This window comes from Colobus angolensis, unplaced genomic scaffold (assembly GCF_000951035.1).
Source record: "Colobus angolensis palliatus isolate OR3802 unplaced genomic scaffold, Cang.pa_1.0 Scaffold164, whole genome shotgun sequence".
Classification (NCBI taxonomy): domain Eukaryota; kingdom Metazoa; phylum Chordata; class Mammalia; order Primates; family Cercopithecidae; genus Colobus; species Colobus angolensis.
Window position 1 is genome coordinate 6,287,668 of NW_012114755.1, and position 20,590 is coordinate 6,308,257.

Here is a 20,590-nt window from a genome sequence, read left to right on the forward strand (position 1 = left end):
GATTTTGTGCATAATTTTTTTCATTTTTTTCAACAAACATTTGAGTATGCAGCAGCATAAGCATTGGTAAAAACATTGACTCTGGAATAAGAATGCTTCAATTCAAATCTTGGTTTTATCACTTACTATGTGATACTGGGCACGTGTCTTATTGCACTGTGTCTTGGTTATATAATCTGTAAAATAAATACCATAATAAAACCGACCTTACGGGATTGTTGGGGATTTGAATGAGATAATTGCCTTTAGAAGAAGGTATGGCACATAATCAAGCAGTAAATAATAACTATTATGATTATTGTGTTCCAGACAGTCATCTAGGTACTGGAAGATAGTGATTAAGAATAGACGTAGTACCTATTCTTGCAAAGCTTCGAGTAGATTAGCAAAAAAACACAGTAAATAAGTAATTGAATGTATAATCTATTACTTGTTATAAACACTAAAAGATACAAGTTGCAATTAAAATGTAAATTGAGGTAGGAGTAGGGCAAAGGATCAGAGGGCTTGGGAAATCTTCTTTATGGGAATGTATATTTAAACTGAGAACTAAGATTAATAGCTAGCCAGACCAAACATGGGGTAAGAGCCTTTGCAAGGAGGGAAGAAATAGAAAAGAAATAGAAAATTTCTTTTCAACAGAAAAGAAATAGAAAGAGAGTTTCATGAGACATGTTTGGGCTGGATCATATATTGCTTTGAAGATCATATTAAGGAGCTTATAATTTACAGTATGATCTATGAGAAACCATTGAGATGTTCTAAACAGAGGAAGAGTGTGATTAATTAGAGTATAGCCTGCTTATAAAGGTATGCTATAATGTCCTATGACTTGTCATCAAAGGCATTTTATTTAGTGAGTGTGGTAATTTACAAGGCAGCTTGATCAGTGTGAGCAGCCCAAGACAGCCTCAAAGAATAGAGAGTCAGTGTTTGTAATGGAAAGATCCTTGGATTAAAAGTCAGGAGACCTGGCTCCTAACTGGGCGTCAGGAGACCTGGCCTCTGGTTCTGGCTCTGCTACTTAGTAGGAAACTTGCCCAAAGTCACTCAGCCATCTTTTCTGGGCTCAGTGTCCTCAACCATAAAATGAAGGGGTTGAAGTAGGTGATCTCTAATGTCCTTTCCAGATCCCAAAGTCTGAGTTTTAGGAAATCCATCTCTTGAGACCCAGTTTGGGGTAGTTGAGAGAGTCATCAATATACATAAACAGGGAGGAGATTTACATAAATGAATGGCTTTTTTTTTTTTTCAAGTTAAGACTTTTTTAATGTTAGTAGTTATAACACAAATGCAATTGATGACTTGTGAAATTTTCTCAGAAAAGGAATCCTAAAAGAATCTCAAGATACAGTAAAGTTTAACCTTTGAATTGACTTCAGTTCATACGAAGTAGACAGATAATAGACTTCAAGTCAATATTCTCATCGCAATTTGATAAGTGGACTAATAACTTGAGATTATTAAAAAGTGGTAAAACATTTGGAGGTAGAAAAATGCATTGTGTACTAGCATGGTGATAATATGGAGGGAAAGAATAAATTTATGGTTATGTTAGAAGATATTTTTCTTACACTTAGGTACATTTAGTACTCACATACTTTAGAGCAATTAAAGTATATTTTAAAATAATTTATTATTGGCTGTTTTGTCACTTCAGAAATATTTGCAGATTTTTATTATGCCACTCTTTTTCAAGTCTTGCTTTTTATCTACTTGAAAGAGGTACAAAGTAAAAAACGTAAAAAGAAAATGTCTTGAAAGTAGCTTCAGAATTGATATATTTTCTCCGAATTCCTAAGTGAGGTGGAAATTTACATGTTAAATTAAAGCTTTTAATTAGATGTTGCTGTTGTGCCATTAGAGTTTACTTGTGGAAAGATTTTTCTCCTTATTTCTGGTATGCTTGTCTAAAATGTAATTTTTTTCTTTTATGTTTTTCAAAAGGAGTATTAATGATGTTCTAAATTCAGATATTTCTGATCCTACATATAAACTGTCTATTAAAAATATGGTTCCTTAAAGAATACTCCATTTATATTCTGATATTTTGATGGATAAAAATGATTCGATGGAGAAGAAAGTGATTTTATTAGTTCATAAACCAATGTTCATATTCATGTAATGTATGTATGTATTATACTGTCATTTCCCGGAAATATACTTACTTAATCAGTAATAATAATAAATATCATTTTAAATTCCTAGGCATAGGATTAAAGCATCAACTGCAAATTTTTAAGCTAACTGAAATTTATATATTAGAATATAAAATACCAGCTGTCTTGTGATGTTAACTAGTTAAAATGAATAAATAGTTTATAATAGCTGGGATTTATCTAGGGGGTAGCACACATTAATTAATGAGAAGATTATCATGTAATATTTACTGACTATTTACATATCCTTGGATATATCTACTGATCTTACAGAAAATACTCTTTGCAATCCTAGTATGTTTTTGAATAATGGCTGGCACCACGGAGCAGTTTTGTGACCAACATTCAAAAAAGACAGCAAAATAGTCATGAAGATCTTATCGTCTTTCTTTATAAAAAGTTTCTTCAGCCATTGTTGCCTATTGTATGTTAAATATACACATTTCATTTTTATTTTAGGTCTTTTGCTATTTTTGCTCATGAACCAAATATTGCTAATCTGTTATTTAACTATGCCCTTAGGATATATTAGAACATGAAATGCATATGTAAATAAATCTTGGGGAAATTTTTAATTGTCTTTGTGAGCCAACAGCATGTTATTACATTAACAGTCCTGGATTATGGCAACCACCCATTATTCAAATACATTAGGCATATTCTACTACTTTTATAATTATTGAGTGACTTTTGAAGAATATTACTGGCTTGGCTTTGATTATATACTAAAATAAGTGTTCTCAAATTGTCTATTTTATATGTATTTTTAATTGAAAATGATGGCTTGCCTTTATTTTCAATTAATATTTGTCTAATGCTGTATAAATTACATGGAAGTGTATTTCAAAGAAAGGATTATAGTTGTTAAACATCACATAAATTAAAATTGTTCTTAAAGCTTATAGATCTTTAGGATATAGGCATACATGTTTGGATAATGCAGGGACTTTGAATACATCATCAGATATATTAAAAATCAAGTTGTGCTGAATTGATTTTACTTATATTTAGAAAATGCATTGACAGTTGATATCATGGTGATTTTCCCCTTCTCTGAGCTTTGTACATGCATACAAAATAAAATGCAGTTGTTTTCTACTTAATACAAGCAATATGTAACATTTCATTATTTTCAGTTATTCTTAAAAAATAAAATTTTCAGCATTAAACATTTAAGCACCTATTTATTAGGGTTGCTGCTGTTAAATACAGCTACTATCTAATGAGTTTGGAACAGCTGGCTTTTCTTTTTTCTTGTGGCCTTTTTGCCAGATACTTATTCTGCAGGGTTCTCATATTCTTGGTATAGCCAATAAAAATTCCTTAGGACAGGTGGTATCTTGTGTTAGTTCAAAAGTTTACAGAATCACCTTCATGTTCACAAGTTGACACCTTTCAGAGCAGTTATCCTAATTTTGTATGTGATTTGTGCAGCAGAACCAGCTTTATATTTTTTGATATAAATTCAGGGTAGACACTTGAAAATTAGTGTGAAGCAGGTGCTGGTCTAGGGATTTTGCATATAATGAACTGTTTCCTATCTTACAACCTTGAAACTGTAGTCTCAAAATACTGAACAGTTTTGGTTAAAGAGAGCATATGAACCACTTTGAATTCTCCAGTTAGAAAAATATATTTGTATTGAGAGGTACAGTGGGGATGAAAATAGAATTTGATAGTATCTGGATCATCTTTAGGGATTAAAAATATACCAGCTTCTTCAGTGAATCATGCCAAGTACCAGAACTTGCCTGAATGATATTGTTAGCCATTTTCCAACCTACAAGGTGGATTGCTGTTCATTTTTCAGCACCACAATCTTCAACCCCAAGCTTTTTTTTTTTTCTTCTTTTTTTCCTAAAGAGGTTTCTGTGGTATTTCTACATAGAAAAAGACAACTGCAAGAGGGATAATTCATTGTCATGGAAAATAGTCATTTGTGTATTCAGCAAATATTTAAGTAGTCAACCATGGTGGCTAAAAGCATAGACTCTGAACCTAAATTGCCAAAGAGCCAAGTTCCTCTGCCCGTGAATTAGGTGACCTGAGGCAAGTTACTTAATCTATACATCTGTTTCATTATCTGCAAAATGGATAGATAGTAGCACCCACTTCACAGTTTTCTTGAGAAGATTAAATGCATGAATTCATGTAAAATGCTTAGAACAGTACTTGACATATAATAAGAACTCAACTGTTAAATATGATTATTAGAATTCTTTAGAAATTTAATACTGCTAATTTATTGGGAAGAAAACATTCTTTCTCAGCAACTTAGAAGATTAAAAGGATTATTTTTTTCCAGGTGGCCCCAGTCTAAAACACTTTATAGGCTGATATGTAAATCTTTACCAAAGTTATGACGAACATATTTCTGGGAGGAAAACACTGATGTGTATGTGTGAGCATGTTGATTATAGTTGCCTGACAAAAGATTTCAGGCAGATGTTTATATCTCACCTTTGAGCTATAATGTTTTAACAGAAAGCGACTAGCCACAATATTGAATCAAATTTCCTGATTTTGATCTACTGGCAAGTTGTCATTCTTGACTAAATTAATCATGTGAAGATTAAATATCACAATTATAAATTCAGGAAGCAAAACTATTACTTCTAGACTAGGATACGCTAGATTAATGTTCAAACCAATGGCTTTATGGACCAGCACAGGTCAGGACTTTAACATGCTTTAATTGTATCTATTTATTGTTCTTTTTTTCCCTACAAACACCAACCACAATGAAATGCTAGGGTTAGGGAAGAAATGATTCTCTGGTGCTAAAATCACACTGTTTCTAGTACGTGTAGTCTGATGTGTTAAACCAGGTGCACAATTTAAATTACAGAAGATCTGATTCTGTTTAACAGAGATATTTACCTATGTATGACTTTTACTTGAGAAATTGTAATTATTTCTACATAGCCTGTTCTTAAGAATTTGCCATAGATAAATTCAACTACTTTTATATTGTATTGTTTTTTGAAAAAAAATACTGTTGATATTATTAATATTAATGCAATAAAGAACTAGATAATATATCATCCCCATATAAAGATTATAACTGATTTCTTACAATCACATAGTGATTGTAATCATAAAGTATATATTTAATAATTTTTAATCATTGGAAGGAAAATATATTACACATTAAGTTATTTATAAAAGTCTCAGACTTGTATTTTTTCTTCATTTGAGGCAGTACATTTCAACTATAAAGTATGTAATAGTCTGTTTTAGCCAAAAAAAACCCTCACCTTTCAGAGCTATAAAATATACAGAATTGAAAGCTGACACCTAATATATTTTTCATTAGATACAGATGTTCAATGTAAAATTCTTTTTACAAGTATTCATGAAAAACAGGATAACTAAAAAGATACAATGCATAAAAAGCAAAAATCATACCTTTTGGTAAATTGTTAATGGCTTTTTAATGAAAGCTATTTTTTTCTTTTTATGATTTACATGTTCTTTTAAGTATATTGTAAACATCTTATAACTTAAAATTATGAATGGAATCTTCCAACTGCCATAGAACTTAATGAACTAAAAATACATAAAGATCTATTAAAAGTGGAAAATCTTGCAAGTAATCTATAAAGAAATAATTCAACAATTTAAAGTTTATCTTCTTTATCTTAAAATTTAAATTTATTTGAATAAACTATAATTAAGAAAATTATTTCTAATATTTACTTTCTGTAATTTTGTGAAATAATTTTGTTATTATTAAAAAATGCAGCCTGGCATGGCAGCTTATGCCTGTAATCCCAGCACTTTGGGAGGCTGAGGTGGGTGGATCACTAGGTCAAGAAATCGAGACCATCAGGGCCAACATGGTGAAACCCTGTCTCTACTAAAAATACAAAAATTAGCTGGGCATGGTGGCATATGCCTGTAGTCCCAGCTACTTGGGAGGCAGAGGTTGCAGTGAGCCGAGATTATTCCAGCCTGGCAATAGATCTCAGCAATAAAGCTGGGATTGCGCCACTGCACTCCAGTCTGTGGCTAGTCACTTTCTGTTGGAAAAAAAAAAAGAAAAGAAAAGGAAAATGAAGGCCAATATGATGAATACACAATACAAATTCTGTTATGCTGGCTTTTTGTATTTTGGCATGCTACTTTCATTTCTGAACTGAGCTGCACACAGTTTTGACATAAAAGTTCTGCACAGGCTACCTGTGTGGTGAGTATTTAAAGCTACTGATGTTTTTCCACCTGCAGAAGTCATTATTCTAATTGGGGGCCAAAATATGAACTACCCAGTAGGGGAAAAAGAACATTCGTGTAAAAAGTAATTCTTTGTCCCTAAGACTGCCCCCCAAAATGGAAAAAAAAAAGTCATTTTAAGCAGATGTTTCTTGAAATCCAAATATATTAGATACTGTGAGTTTAACTTAAATGGTAAATGGTTCATCTGTTGTTCCAGCTGGATTTTATTTATTTATTTATTCATGAGACAGAATCTCACTCTGTCGCCCAGGCTGGGGTGCAGTGGTGTGATCTCTGCTCACTGCAACTTCCGCCTCCCAGATTCAAGCCTTTCTCCTGCCTCATCCTCCCAAGTAGCTGGGATTACAGGCGTGCGCCACCATACCTGGCTAATTTTTGTATTTTTAGTAGAGGCAGGGTTTCACCTAGTTAGCCAGGTTGGTCTTGAACTCCTGATCTCAGGTGATCTGCCCACCTTGGCCTCCCAAATTGCTGGGATTACAGGCATGAGCCACTATGCCAGGCTGCATTTTCAAATAATAAGAAAATTATTTCACAAAATTACAGAAAGTAAATATTATAAATAATATAAGTAGTTTTCATATTCCAGGTAAAGGAGAAAATTAGGGATTGTGCAATAAAGGTGTCTGGAGAATGCCTCAGTGAGGACGGTGTTTAGCAATCTTAATTTTAGCAGTGAGCATGGTATGTATTGGAGAGAGAAGTTGAGGACAGAAAGAATAGCCATTGTTCTTGTTGCTAGAGGGTTAAGTATCACATTATGAAGATTTTCATTAAGGTTATGACATGAGAAATAGAAGGAAGCTTGAATCTGTAGGACTTCTGGCAAATAATTTACAGAAACATAAGGCAGGAAAATGGAATATTCTGAAACTTAGATTAATAGGAAACAAAAAAGGAGAGGGCTTTGAGAAAGATACGTTTTGAAAGAGCATATAAGAAAGCAGTGCAGTGGCAGAATCTCAGCTCACTGCAGCCTCTGCCTCCCAGACCCAAGCCATCCTCCCACCTCAGCCTCCCAAGTAGCTGGGACTGCAGGTATGCACCACCGTGCCTGGCTAATTTTTGTGTTTTTGTAGAAATGGGGTTTCACCATGTTGCCCCATGGCTGGTCTGTAACTCATGAGCTCAAGTGATCCACCTACCTCAGCCTTCCAAAATTCTGGGATTACAGGCCTGAGCTACTGTGCCCAGCCTACCTGTATTATTTTAATCAGGAAAACCATTTCAATAGAATCTAGAAATATGGTTTTATATATTGGCCATGCTATTAAAGTTCCCAATGGTGGTTTTTAAAAATATATACATGGCTCTATTTTAAATTAAAGAAAATTGATCTGGCTGGGTGCACCCCAGATTACATGACTATAATCCCAGTACTTTTGGAGGCTGAGGCTGGAGGATTGTTTGAGCCCCCGGAGTCTGAAACTGCAGTGAGCTATGATCCTGTCACTGCACTCCAGATTGGGTGATAGAGTACAATCCTGTTGAGAGAGAGAGAGACCTACGTTGTTCTTGTAGTCAGACATACACCTAACAAAAAATACTTGTCCTGCATTATGTCCTGCCTTATGGGTCAAAATAATTGAATGGGCCATTGAGGATGAGAATGGAATGATTAATGGAGGCCAAATTGTGAAATCACTGGTAAAGCTGGTTCTTTGAGTTTTGTTGGTTAGTTTTCATTCCCCCTGATTACTAAATGATGGAATTCTTTTACCCAGGACATCATTTTGCCACCTTTAATATGAAATAAAACTTTTATGCAGTTAGCACTATGTTATGAAAATATTAAATGCTGAAATTCTTGCAACCAACAGAAGATAGAAAATTCCAAAGAAATGACTATTTCTGGTAAGCTCCTATCCCAGATACGTAACTCAGCTAGAATAGCAATTTTAGTAATAAGATTGTGTCAAATATTTTATTTAGTGTGAATCTGACATTTTGATTTTCTTTTTATAATGCTTCTTTTTGTTATTTCAGGGAAGGAGATTACAGCAGAAACTTTTATGGAGAAGTTGGACAATGGTGCCTTGCTCTGTCAACTTGCAGAAACTGTGCAGGAGAAATTCAAGGAGAGCATGGATGTTAACAAGCCCACAAAGGTAAAAGATCGCAATGCAAACATCACTCTTAGGTGGTAGATTACATTTATAATTGCTTATAAATTGCGTGTAATTAAAAAATTTATTGTGAACAGATGCATCAAGGTCTATACTAACAACAAAGTACAGAGGGTTCTTTTTAATTAGGTGATGTGTTATTTGCACTCTAATTACATAAATTGCATAATCCTTTTGGTGAATCTAATTAAATAAAAGCTTATGAAAAATGATGGTATTAAAAGAGTGTTGTAAATAAACTTGATGAATCTAAAGTATTGACTAAAATCTTAGCAGAGAAATAATTGTGACATTAGGCAATGCACAAATCTAGCCAAGAAAGATTTATTGAACAGATCTTTGTTTTCAAAAATATTATGGCAGAATACTAGATCAAAATTTCTGGACTGTAATTTTTTGTTTATTCTAAATAATAGTACCATTGAACTAAGTAAATTTGGACAAATTATCTATTTCTAACTACTCAGATTTCTTTTCTCCACATTAATTCTAATATTCTTTTCTAGTGATTATAAACACTTGATGAAAGCATGGTGTTTGACTTTTTTTGAAGATAAAAAGAGAGATTGTACTTAATTTTTAATAGAGAATGAAAAGAGATATAAAAAATATTAAAATAATGTTGGCCAGGCATGGTGGCTCATGCATGTAATCCCAGCACTTTACTTTGGGAGGCTGAGGTGGGCAGATCACTTGAGATCAGGAGTTTGAGACCAGTCTGGCAAACCTGGTCAAAACCTGTCTCTACTAAAATAAATACATAAATATATAAAAAATAAATTTAAAAAGTTTAGCCTGGCACCATGACACATGTCTATAATCCCAGCGATGCAGGAGGCTGAGGCAGGAGAATTGCTTGAACCCAGGAAGTAGAGGTTGTGGTGAGTAGAGATCATACCATTGCACTCCAGCCTGGGTGACAGAATAAGACTCTATCTAAAAAAACTAAAAATAAATAAAAATAAAAATGTTGAAGACAACTTACTACAGAAAGCAACTGTTAAGCCTTTTCTGCAACTCTGACAGAAAAAATAAAAAGGGTATGTGTGTTTGTGTGTGTGTGTGTGTGTATGTGTGTATTGCCACTGAATTTATTTTTTAGATATTTTATATTACTCTGTATTTTATAATATACAAAACCTTCCTCTATTTTTTTTTAATCTTAAAAGCAGCTCTGTGAAGGTATTAATTAATTAAGTGACTCCCAAACTTTGCTGCACATTGGAATTACCTGAGCACCTTTAAGAAAAATGCTGAGAGCTGGGCTGGATGTGGTAGCTTATGACTGTAATCTCAGCACTTTGTGGGGGTCAAGGCAGGCAGATTGCTTGAGTTCAGGAGTTCAAGATCAGCCTAGGCAACATGATGAAACACCATCTGTAAGAAAAACACAAAAAAATTAGCAAGGAATGGTGGTGGGTTCCTATAGCCCCAGCTATTTGGGAAGCTGAGACGTCAGGTTCACTTGAGTCCAGGAGGTTGAAGTTGCAGTGAGCCGAGATCACAACACTGCACTCCAGCCTGGGAGACAGAGTGAGACCTTTTCTCAAAAATAAGAATAGGCCAGGCGCGGTGGCTCAAGCCTGTAATCCCAGCACTTTGGGAGGCCGAGACGGGCGGATCACGAGGTCAGGAGATCAAGACCATCCTGGTTAACACGGTGAAACCCCGTCTCTACTAAAAATACAAAAACTAGCTGGGTGAGGTGGCAGGCGCCTGTAGTCTCAGCTACTCGGGAGGCTGAGGGAGGAGAATGGCGTAAACCCGGGAGGCGGAGCTTGCAGTGAGCTGAGATCCTACCACTGCACTCCAGTCCGGGCGACAGAGCAAGACTCTGCCTCAAAAAAAAAAAAAAAAGAATAAAATAAAATAATACTGAGACCTGGATCCCATGCCTTAACATTCTGATTTAATCCCATAGGGTGAAACCTGGGCACTGGAATTTTTAAAAATCACCCCAGGTGATTCTAATGCACAGCAAAGTTTGGTAACCATGAATTTCTTTTAATTTTCTCCTTGATTGGATGGTTGAAGACTCTAAGTAATTTGTACAAGATTGGCTAGTAAATGACCAATCACGAATTTGATACAGACAACTTTGCAAGTTTAATGCTGTCTCATTTTGGTTCATTATGGGTAGCCCAGGACTGAGAGACTGTTGATGAAAATGCTTTGTGTCAAGCTTAATGTTAGGACACCAATTTTTCTTCTGCTCTCGTTTCCATCATGATGTAACTGGCCTCTACATCAGCTACTGATGAGAAAATACAATGCCAATAAGAGGACAATTTGTATAGAAGGTTTACTGTAAAGCAATGAACAGAGGGAAATAATCTGTGGTGCCCAGACACTTGAAAGCATTACCTTCACATTACGAGGTTCCTGAAACCTGTATTGCTTGTTTTTGAGGATGGAGAGCCCAATGCCTCAGTGTTAAGAATCCTTGAATCCTCCAGAGTAATAAAGATTAACCAACTCTATAAAGGCCATTGTGCAGTTTTCCGGCTTTGCTTTGTTTGTAAGTCTTTGCTTTTTTAAAACAGAAGCAAAGATTCCCAAATAGATTTGTAATTGTAAGAATCAAATGTAAGATAACCCTAAAGCATTAGCCTGTAGGTCAAAGGCTTTGACATTAAGTGCATTTTGCTTGGGTTCTAGTTTTATTTATTGATTGGACATGTCTGAGCCATAGTTTCCTTATCCGTGAAATAGGATTAATAATTATGTATGCATACCTTCCATAGAGCATTGCACAAAATAGGGCTCTTGATAAAATCTCTTTTCCCTATGTGAAAGATAGGAGACCCTTATAAGAATTTTCGATTAACTACAAGAAAATAAATATTTTATAGTCTATGGCCATACCACCCTGAACATGCCCGATCTCGTATGATCTCGGGAATTAAGCAAGGTCGGGCCTGGTTAGTACTTGGAGGGGAGAAAATAAATGCTTTATAAATGTTTGTAGGCTGGGCGCGATGGCTCAAGCCTGTAATCCCAGCACTTTGGGAGGCCGAGACGGCTGGATCACGAGGTCAGGAGATCGAGACCATCCTGGCCTACACGGTGAAACCCCGTCTCTACTAAAAAAATACAAAAAACTAGCCAGGCGAGATGGCCGGCGCCTGTAGTCCCAGCTACTCGGGAGGCTGAGGCAGGAGAATGGCGGAACCCGGAGCTTGCAGTGAGCTGAGATCCAGCCACTGCACTCCAGCCTGGGTGACAGAGCGAGACTCCGTCTCAAAAAAAAAAAAAAATAATAATAATAATAATAATAAATAAATAAATGTTTGTATTTAGTATGAGAGCTGCTCTATGCAGATATGTATACATTTGCCCCAATCTCCATGATAAGATGTAATGTTGAAGATATTTACGGATCGAAAGTTATGTAACTACTTTCCTCTTAAACATTTACTTTAATATTATAATTTTTATAATAGAACTATAAAACATAAAGAAACAAAAGAATTTCAGTTAGTAGTAGAACTGCAGCAAGTCATTAAACTTGAAATAGTTCTGTGAATCTAGGTGATTTTGTTTGAATATGAAGCTAAAATTTTTTTCAGATTGTGATAAAGGTTTCAGTATAAAACCTTAAATGTGTTACTTGAACAAGTGTAGGTTTAAAAATACTTATTGTCATCTCACCAAAAAGTCACATGCACCTGTGTGTTCATAGCAGCACTATTCACTATAGCAAAGACATGAAATCAACCTAGATGCTCATCAACGGTGGACTGGATAAAGAAAATATGGTCCCTATATACCACGAATAGCATGCAGCCATAAGAAACCAAAATCATGTCCTTTGCAGAAACATGGAGGCAGCTGAAGGCCATTATCTTAAGTAAGTTAATGCAGAAACAGAACCAAACACCACATGGTCTCACGTGTAAGTGGGAGCCAAATACTGAATACACATGGACACAAAGAGGAGGACAAAAGACACTGGGGCCTACTTGAGCAGGAAGGGCAGGAAGAGGGTGAAGGTCAAAAAACTACCTATTAAGTTCTATGCTCACTATCTGGGTGATGCAATCATTTGTATACCCAACCTCAACAAGGTGCAATTTACTCACGTAACAATCCCGCACATGTCTCCCCTCTGAACCTAAAATAAAAGTTGAAAAAAAATACCAGTTATGACCTCGCTTTCACTGCTCAATACATCAAATTTGATCTGAAGTAAAAGTTGCCATAGTTGCTCTTGACTGAATTGCCTTCCGTGTTCTTAGCAGCATTTATATATTCACAACTGACCGCCTGTAATATGCAGCTTAAATCAATAATAACTTGTGCCTTACCATATGAAAAGTGCAAAGATCACTACATTTTCTTTTCTGCCTTTTATAGTAAAATTTTAAAAGATGAAAAGCCGAAACGTTAGTATGTATATCTTCATGGCTACTATTGTTCGTAAATATACTTCTGTTGAACTCAAGATTTTCAGTTCATTTTTGGCCTAGAAACAAAAAAAAAAAATGTTATGATTGTAAGCATGTTGATATTATTAAATCTAAACAAATTTAAACAATAATGGATTCACTACAACCCAGGTAATTAGGATTACAGTGAATATTTCCCATGAGAAAAAATGAGGCTTTAAAATTGAGTTTAAATAGTCTGGAGGTTACAATATTAAGTCTGCTTTTACATGTGTTTATATTCATGTGTTCATGTATGGTTTGTATAGAATTATTTCTCATTCTGGCATTTTGAAGTTCCAAAAAAATGGTGGCAAAAATAGATACATTAGTCAATACATTCTCTGAATTAGTGAAACTGTGCATAGGGAGATGTTGAAACAGAATTACTTTTAAAAAATTGACAACAAACTTACACCCATCCAAAGCCATGCCACAGGAAGCTCTCTGTAATTTTTTTTCTAGCAGCTTTAATCTTATCTCTTCATTTTCATAGCAATATTTTTTACTTTTCCTGGTTGATAGTTAATTTGGAGATTTTACAGCTGTGTAAACAAATTTGAACGAGTAAGTTATGCCTGGTATGTGTGAAGTATGTCTGTATTAAGGATGATTTAAATGCTCTTAAATCTGTAAGTAAATTTTAATAAATGTTAGTTCACATATTTAATATTTCAGATATAAATCCATGACTCTTTCATATCTAGCTTTGGTTTGATAAAATGAATGGAAACAATTCTGTCCTATGATTCTTTCTTGCAGACATCAATAGATCAATTTAAAAATAGCTTCTTTGTGTGTGTGAGCTCTAAGTAGTTAATCTTAGCTTTTGTGTAGTGGACCATTTTCTAACTCTGCATGACATCAATGCAGAGACTTCACAGAGTTGGACAGTAGATGGGTGGAAACATTTGAGACCAGTGTGCAGCCGTTTAATGTGTAATTTTATTTAATTCATTTATAGGTATTATAATATTATAAATTCACTGTAATTATAAATCTTAATATTTCTGGAGTTGAGGATGTTTAAAGACAAAAATATAAATGAAATGAATCTTTGCAGTATCGTTTTAGGATGAGAAAATCAAACCAAATGACAAGTTTAAGGTTACGTTCTATGCCTTTTGACTCTCAGCTTCCTGATCCAGTTAGCATCTCTAATCAAGACAGGGGAATTATTACATTTATGCATGAACTTTCTTTTCCTGGTGCAAATAGTGTTCCACAGTACAAACCCCTTCCTATTGTATATTTGCTCTCTCTTTTTTGTTTTCCCCCCCACCAATCACAAGTTTGCTGATTTATGCAAAAGACTCTCTCAACCAAGGGGCATCAGTGTGGGGCAAGACATTCATAAGGTTTAACCTCTCTTTTTCTACTCATTTTCCTTTGCATTTGTCTCGTTTATTTCGAGTCTCTTCTTCAGATATCAGAGTTTCTCTGGGTTCAGAGCTTCCTCTGACTTCAAAGAACCCTGGGTGGTTAGATCAAGTTTGAATCAGATGAAGGAGGGGGGAAAAAAGAAGTTCTGTTACCTAGTAGAATGCTACATTATGCTCCAAGGAAGGAACTGAACATTAACCGTCTAAATGTAGAATCCAGTCCTTGTTCAGGAGAAAGAACATCCTGCAGATAGAATGCCTACAATGCATTTGCCCATCAAGAGTACTTGGTTCCTTGAGCTGCAAGATAACAATACCTCAGGATGTTGTTTTGTGCCCTCCGAGAATTAAATAAGACATAAAGATTAGAGATTTTCTTAGAGGTATCAGTAGCACTTTTTGTTCAGAGAACATCTTATCAAGATTTAATTCTGAGAAATCTAGATATTTGTGTTTACTGCTGATCACTCTGGCAGAACAAGAAAGTATGGTAGATGCAATAATATGAAAAAGAAAATAAAATCTCAGCTGTGATTATTCTGGAGTCATTCGTTGCTGGCTATACAGCTAAATGATTTTATATCCCTTAAAAATTTATTGTTCTAAATTGTAAACATAATGCTAGAATTAAACAGAATATATTATGATGAGATGGGAAGAATATAGGTGGAATGATGAGGAAAGAAATAATTTTTTATAGGTATGTTGCTACCAGAGACTAAAGGAAAAAGAAAGTTAGTGGTGAAGTCCAGTTCCTCAGGATTTGTAAAATGTAGGTAAAGTATATTTAAGCTTTAAATATACTGAATTTTTAAAATTTTTTATTTGCTTTGTAATTGCTTCCTCAGGTTGAATTATTTCTCAGTATAAAATTAAATCCCTCTGTCACTATTTTTCTAAGTCTGAACAAATAGCCAAATTATTCACCTCCAAATGAGAGACAATGAAATATCTTGCTTAATTTTTTTTTTCTTTTCCCCTGAGAGTGTTTCCGTTCTATACCATCTTCCAGAGATATGCCTAAATGGGGTTTCAATGCCATATCATTACATGTTGGTATATCATATAGAATAAAAAGAATAGTACATAAAGGAACTTGACTTTTATTTTTCAAAGAAAACTGGTCACAGGAGACTTGATACGGACTACATTTGCAGTTGGGGGGGCACGGAAAGCAGCAATGTGAAAAAGTGGGCAAGATAGGGAATGAGTGATGTGCCTATGGAACTTATTTAGATCTTAATGTCTAATTGAGCCCATCCCATACATGACACTTGAACTTGTAAACCCAGAAAATCGGAGACAAGTCTCAGTTCACTTAGAAAGTTTATTTTGCCAAGATTGAGGACGTGCACCCATGATTCAGCCTCAGGAAGTCCTGATGACGTGTGCCCAAGGTAGTCGGGGCACAGCTTACTTTTATACATTTTACGGCGACATGAGACATCCATCAATATATGTAAGTACATTGGTTTGGTCTGGAAAGGCAGGACAACTTGAGGCAGAGGCAGAAAGACACGAAGTGGGGAGGATGCTTCCAGGTCACCAACAGATGAGAGACAAACAGCTGCATTCTTTCGAGTTTCTGATTAGCCTTTCCAAAGGAGGCAATCAGAAATCCCATTTATCTCAGTGAGCAGAGGTAAAACTTTGAATAGAATGGGAGACACGATTGCCCTAAGCACTTTCCAGCTTGAGTTTTCCTTTTAGCTTAGTGATTTTGGGGGCCCAAGATACTTTCTTTTCACATATTCAATGATAAAGTAGTGCTGGGCACAATAAAAAATGTGGCCCAGTAGATCACATGGCAATAAGTTCATCCATAAACAGTTAATGTTTCATGATTACTGGTTCCCATGGTAGAAATTCAGTCTCCATCAGACAACAAGAACAAGCGAGGAACATTTGAATTGTGCCCTTCCTAAAAGGGCAATGTTCCTACCTGGCCCCTACTATTAGACCCAGAAACTTTGTTTAGTTGGCAGAATCCCCTTTCTGCATTTTCATGAGATTTATTCTCTACCCTCCAGAATGTGTGTATTTTATGAAACCGTCCGGTTTGCCTACTATTCTTGCTTTCCAGTATCAAATCTCCAATGTCAAATATCATAAAATAGTAGAGGAGCTTGATGATCTGTTGAAATATCCATGGTCCCTGTCGGTTATGTCACAAGGCTGGAGATGGTGTATAGGATAGTAAGAGTTCTATTGTTACTGTCAAACATATGCAAACTGATTCTGGAATTTTCTACTTATTAGAATAAAGAAAGTTGCATTCTCCAAACCAAGAGATGAATGTCAAGAACCAGGATATTGAGTGATACACTTCATTGAAAAGAGCACATCTGTAACAGAGATTCTGATTAAATATGTTACTTCATTGTAATCTCCCTGCTGTTTCCAAGTCATATCAATCTTTTTTTTTACTGATTTTCATTGAGAGGTGGTAGAAATCACTTTTTATTTTTTTCCAATATTCAAGTCATTAATAATTGTGTGACTCTCTGACTTTTTAAATAGGTGTGCTTTTTTTATTTGGTCCTTTTACCACAAAAGAACTTATTCCATGTGTCAAGGATAAAAATTATGGCAGTTGTTGAGAATATCCATGCAAATTATGCACTCAGGAAAAACTATAAAAATAACATCTAATGTTTGCAAAAGTGTGCTAGTCATAGTGTAAAGTAGGTTTAGGTAAAAATTCTCACTGTGACCTGATTCCCCACAAAGCATTTCCCTTTTCTGAATGCATAGTAAACAGATCAGGTCCCTTTGGAGATTAGAAGGAAGCTTTACATAAAGACTTGAGATCATTACTGCCTTCATTCAGTGAGCTCTGGATCTATAATTTGGCTATAGTCTGGGAATTGGGCAATCAGAAGATTCTCTCATATTGTTGCTCTTTTTGTTATATGAAGAAAACCAGATACTGCATGTTCTCACTTATAAGTGGGATCTAAATGATGAGAACCCATGGGCACATACAGGGAAACATCACACACTGGGGCCTTTCAGAGGGTGGAGAGCAGGAGGAGGGAGAGGATCAGGAACAATAACTAATGGGTGCTAGGCTTAATACCTGGGTGATTAAATACTCTGTACAACAAACCCTCTGACACAATTTTACCTATGTAACAAACCTGCACTTGTACCCGTGAACTTAAAATAAAAGTTAAAAAAACAAACAAACCAAGAATTTAGGGAACTGACTTTCAATTTACTTCCCAAGGCCCCATGATTAATAAACCATAATCAGATTTCCTGTGCTTTAGGTCATTCTAGGAGATCTGATTGGCCTCTCCAGATTGTGTTCCGTCCACCATATCCACTTTGCCTCTAGAAATTAAGTGCCAACACGTGTTACTGCTACCCTGAGAATTTCCATTCACACTAAAATGAGGAAGCTTATTTCAACAACAGCTCCTGAGACTTTCTGAAGAATAATGTCACCTTAAAATTTTTGAAGCTTTCTTCGTCAACTTATTCTTCATCCTTTAGTGGAAAATAGAGCCTCTTGGGCCTCACTGAGTGGCATAGTGAAAAGTATGCTTGTGTGAGGTATTCACTATAGTTTGAATGGAATGTGGAATTTTTTCTTCAAGTTCTTAATTCCTTTATCTATATCATACCAAGTGATTCCTGGCCTTTTTGTGTCATTTAATGTAAGCTATTGTTGAATCTACCTGTGTATTAGCAAATCTAGCAAACTTTAATAGGGTCATTTCATGCTAGCCTATTGAATTGGGGACATCATTTTAGTCCAGTATGAGTAAATTAATTTTGCTTATTCTAAAATTACATTCTGCTCTCCTCAGACTAATGCCCTCAAAATTTATTGCAAAGACACCAAAAAGAAAAAAAAAGAAAAACAAAACAAAACAAAAAATGCTCTGCCATAATATGTTTAGTGGCACTCAACATTTTAAATGTATATTGAGGCTTTGTAACTAGTTATCCAGGGATTCCTGAGCTTTACTGTGACATGTATCTAAATTCATCCTTAGCCAGGCTGCAGTATTTTGACACCTGGTAGAGGTTGTCAGCAATGACTTAAAAAAGTGTGGGTTTAGCCGGGTGCAGTGGCTCACCCCTGTAATCCCAACATTTTGGGAGGCCAAGGCGGACAGATCACTTGAGGTCAGGAGTTTGAGACCAGCCTGGCCAACATGGTAAAACCCTGTCTCTAACAAAAACATAAAAAATCTAGCCAGGTGTGGTGGTGTGCACCTATAATCCCAGCTACTTGGGAGGCTGAGGCAGGAGAATTGCTTGAACCCAGGAGGCGGAGGTTGCAGTGAGCCAAGATCATGCTGCTGCACTCCAGCCTGGATGAGAGAGTGAGCCTCTTTCTCAAAGAATAAAAATAAAAAATAAAAATTAAAATTAAAAAAGATTCTTTATTCTGTGGCTAGCTAAAATTTAAGGACAGAGCCATTGTTTCAGAACTGTCCAAGTTAACTGATATACTTTACTTAACCTGGTCCAGGAGCATACCGGATGTAGAGGAATCCACCATGTACCCTCCCTATTTCCTGGGTGGGTTTGCTTGCTATTTTCTTTCCCAACTTGCCCATTCTTTTCATGTCTCTGACTCTCTTCCGAAGAATGTTAGTCCCTTCTCATCTGAGACCAGGATCTGGCAAGGGAACAGGATTTTAGCAAAGGACAGGAAACTAGCAAATGCAAGTCGTATTATTCTGTAAATTCCGTATATCACAGCTCTTCAGTGGAAAATTCTTCCGTATGCAACAGCTCACAAATGAAAGAAACTTGGTGATTTCTCTAAATTTGACAACAGAATATTTGTCAAACAAATTTGAAATAAAGAAAAAATTTCAAAATTTGTGATATTCACCAATAATGAGCTGTGAGTTTGAAAGAGATTGTCCTGAATTATTAGAAATTTTATCCTGATTAATCATGCTAAAGGAAAGATTCCTATGTATTTATATTTTTCCTATGTAAATATTTCTAAAACATTGTTTTAAGAAGAGGTGACCAAAAAGTTTAAAATGAAAATATTTAAGAAAATGTGAAGTAGCATTCGTTCATGCAGTTAATTAATAAGAAATATTTTGTTAGTTTTCTGTGCTTTGTGATGGCTCTAGTGTTTGCCATCTTTTAAAAGTTATTAATTTCTTGTACTTTTTTATTATGCTAAAATATTTAATTCCATATCTAATTTTGTATTTATAATTCTGTTCTTTTTTATAAGGAAAGCCCCCAAATAAAATAAGCTCAAGACCCCACAAAAACTGTTTCTTTTCTAGCCCCTGTGTAAATAGCATGGGCTGCTAGTTTTCTATTCCACAGTTGTGTTCCATTATCAGTCTCAACACCAATTCCAAATATAACATGTTTTTCTGAGTCTTGACAACTTAACTCCATACTCTGGTACCAAATAAATTATTGGAAAAGATGAATTTATTGAGATAAATTTACAGAATGAAGGGAGAATTCTGAATGAAGGGAGTAATGATCTCAAGTCTTTACTGTACTGCTTCCTTCTAATCTCCAGAGGGATCCAGACTCTTTATTATGCATTCAGGGAAGAGAAATGCCTTGTGGGGAATCAGGTGACAGGTAGATTTTTTTAAATCTAAAATTTTTGGAAAAGATGAACTTATTGCCAAAAGAATTTATTGGAAAGATATGGGGGTAACTCTTAGAGAGAAAAGACATGTGAAGGAAAGTTAAACTGGATTTTGAGGGCTTAAGAATTAGACTATTTGCAAGGTTTATGCAGCAGAGATCCACAGTCATTCCAGGGTACCACTGTTAGGGCAAATAATTTCAGACATTTTTTAGAGAGGGCAGCTGAACAGAAATGGTTAATAGTTTAAACTCAGTTGTCATACTACCTGGGTTGAAATAACTCCTCCTCTGTGCCTTAGTTTTCTCATTTGTAAAATGTAGTAATAATTGTAACTACCTCATTTAGTTATTATGGGGACTAAGTAAGTATGCACAAGCACTGAGTAGTACCTAGTACATATGAGTGCTCATTAACATTTAGCTATTAACTTCATTGTATCATTCCTCTCAAGACTAAAATTTCAGCAAGAAAGAGCCTGATTAACAGCCAACATTCTGACTAGATCATGGCTTCATACCTTGACTGCTCAGACTGAAAAAATGAAAGAATGATAGTGTTCCTAAGGAAAATTAATATACTCTTACCTAAGAAGGGAAAAGGATACTGGAAGTGTAGAGATGCTCTTGCAGTCTCTACACTCTGTATCTGTAGATCTGGCCTCTCT

General features: G+C 35.3%; 1 protein-coding gene across 2 annotated transcripts in view; it reads left to right on the top strand.

The window, feature by feature from the left end:
- The window catches only part of GAS2 (growth arrest-specific 2), a 139,176-nt gene that overhangs the window by 10,196 nt on the left and 108,390 nt on the right, over window positions 1-20,590 (top strand). For both annotated transcript variants that reach the window (XM_011937512.1, XM_011937513.1), the window contains exon 3: window positions 8,382-8,503. In XM_011937512.1, the coding sequence (XP_011792902.1) occupies window positions 8,382-8,503 (122 nt within the window). The remainder of the gene's footprint in view (window positions 1-8,381; window positions 8,504-20,590) is intronic.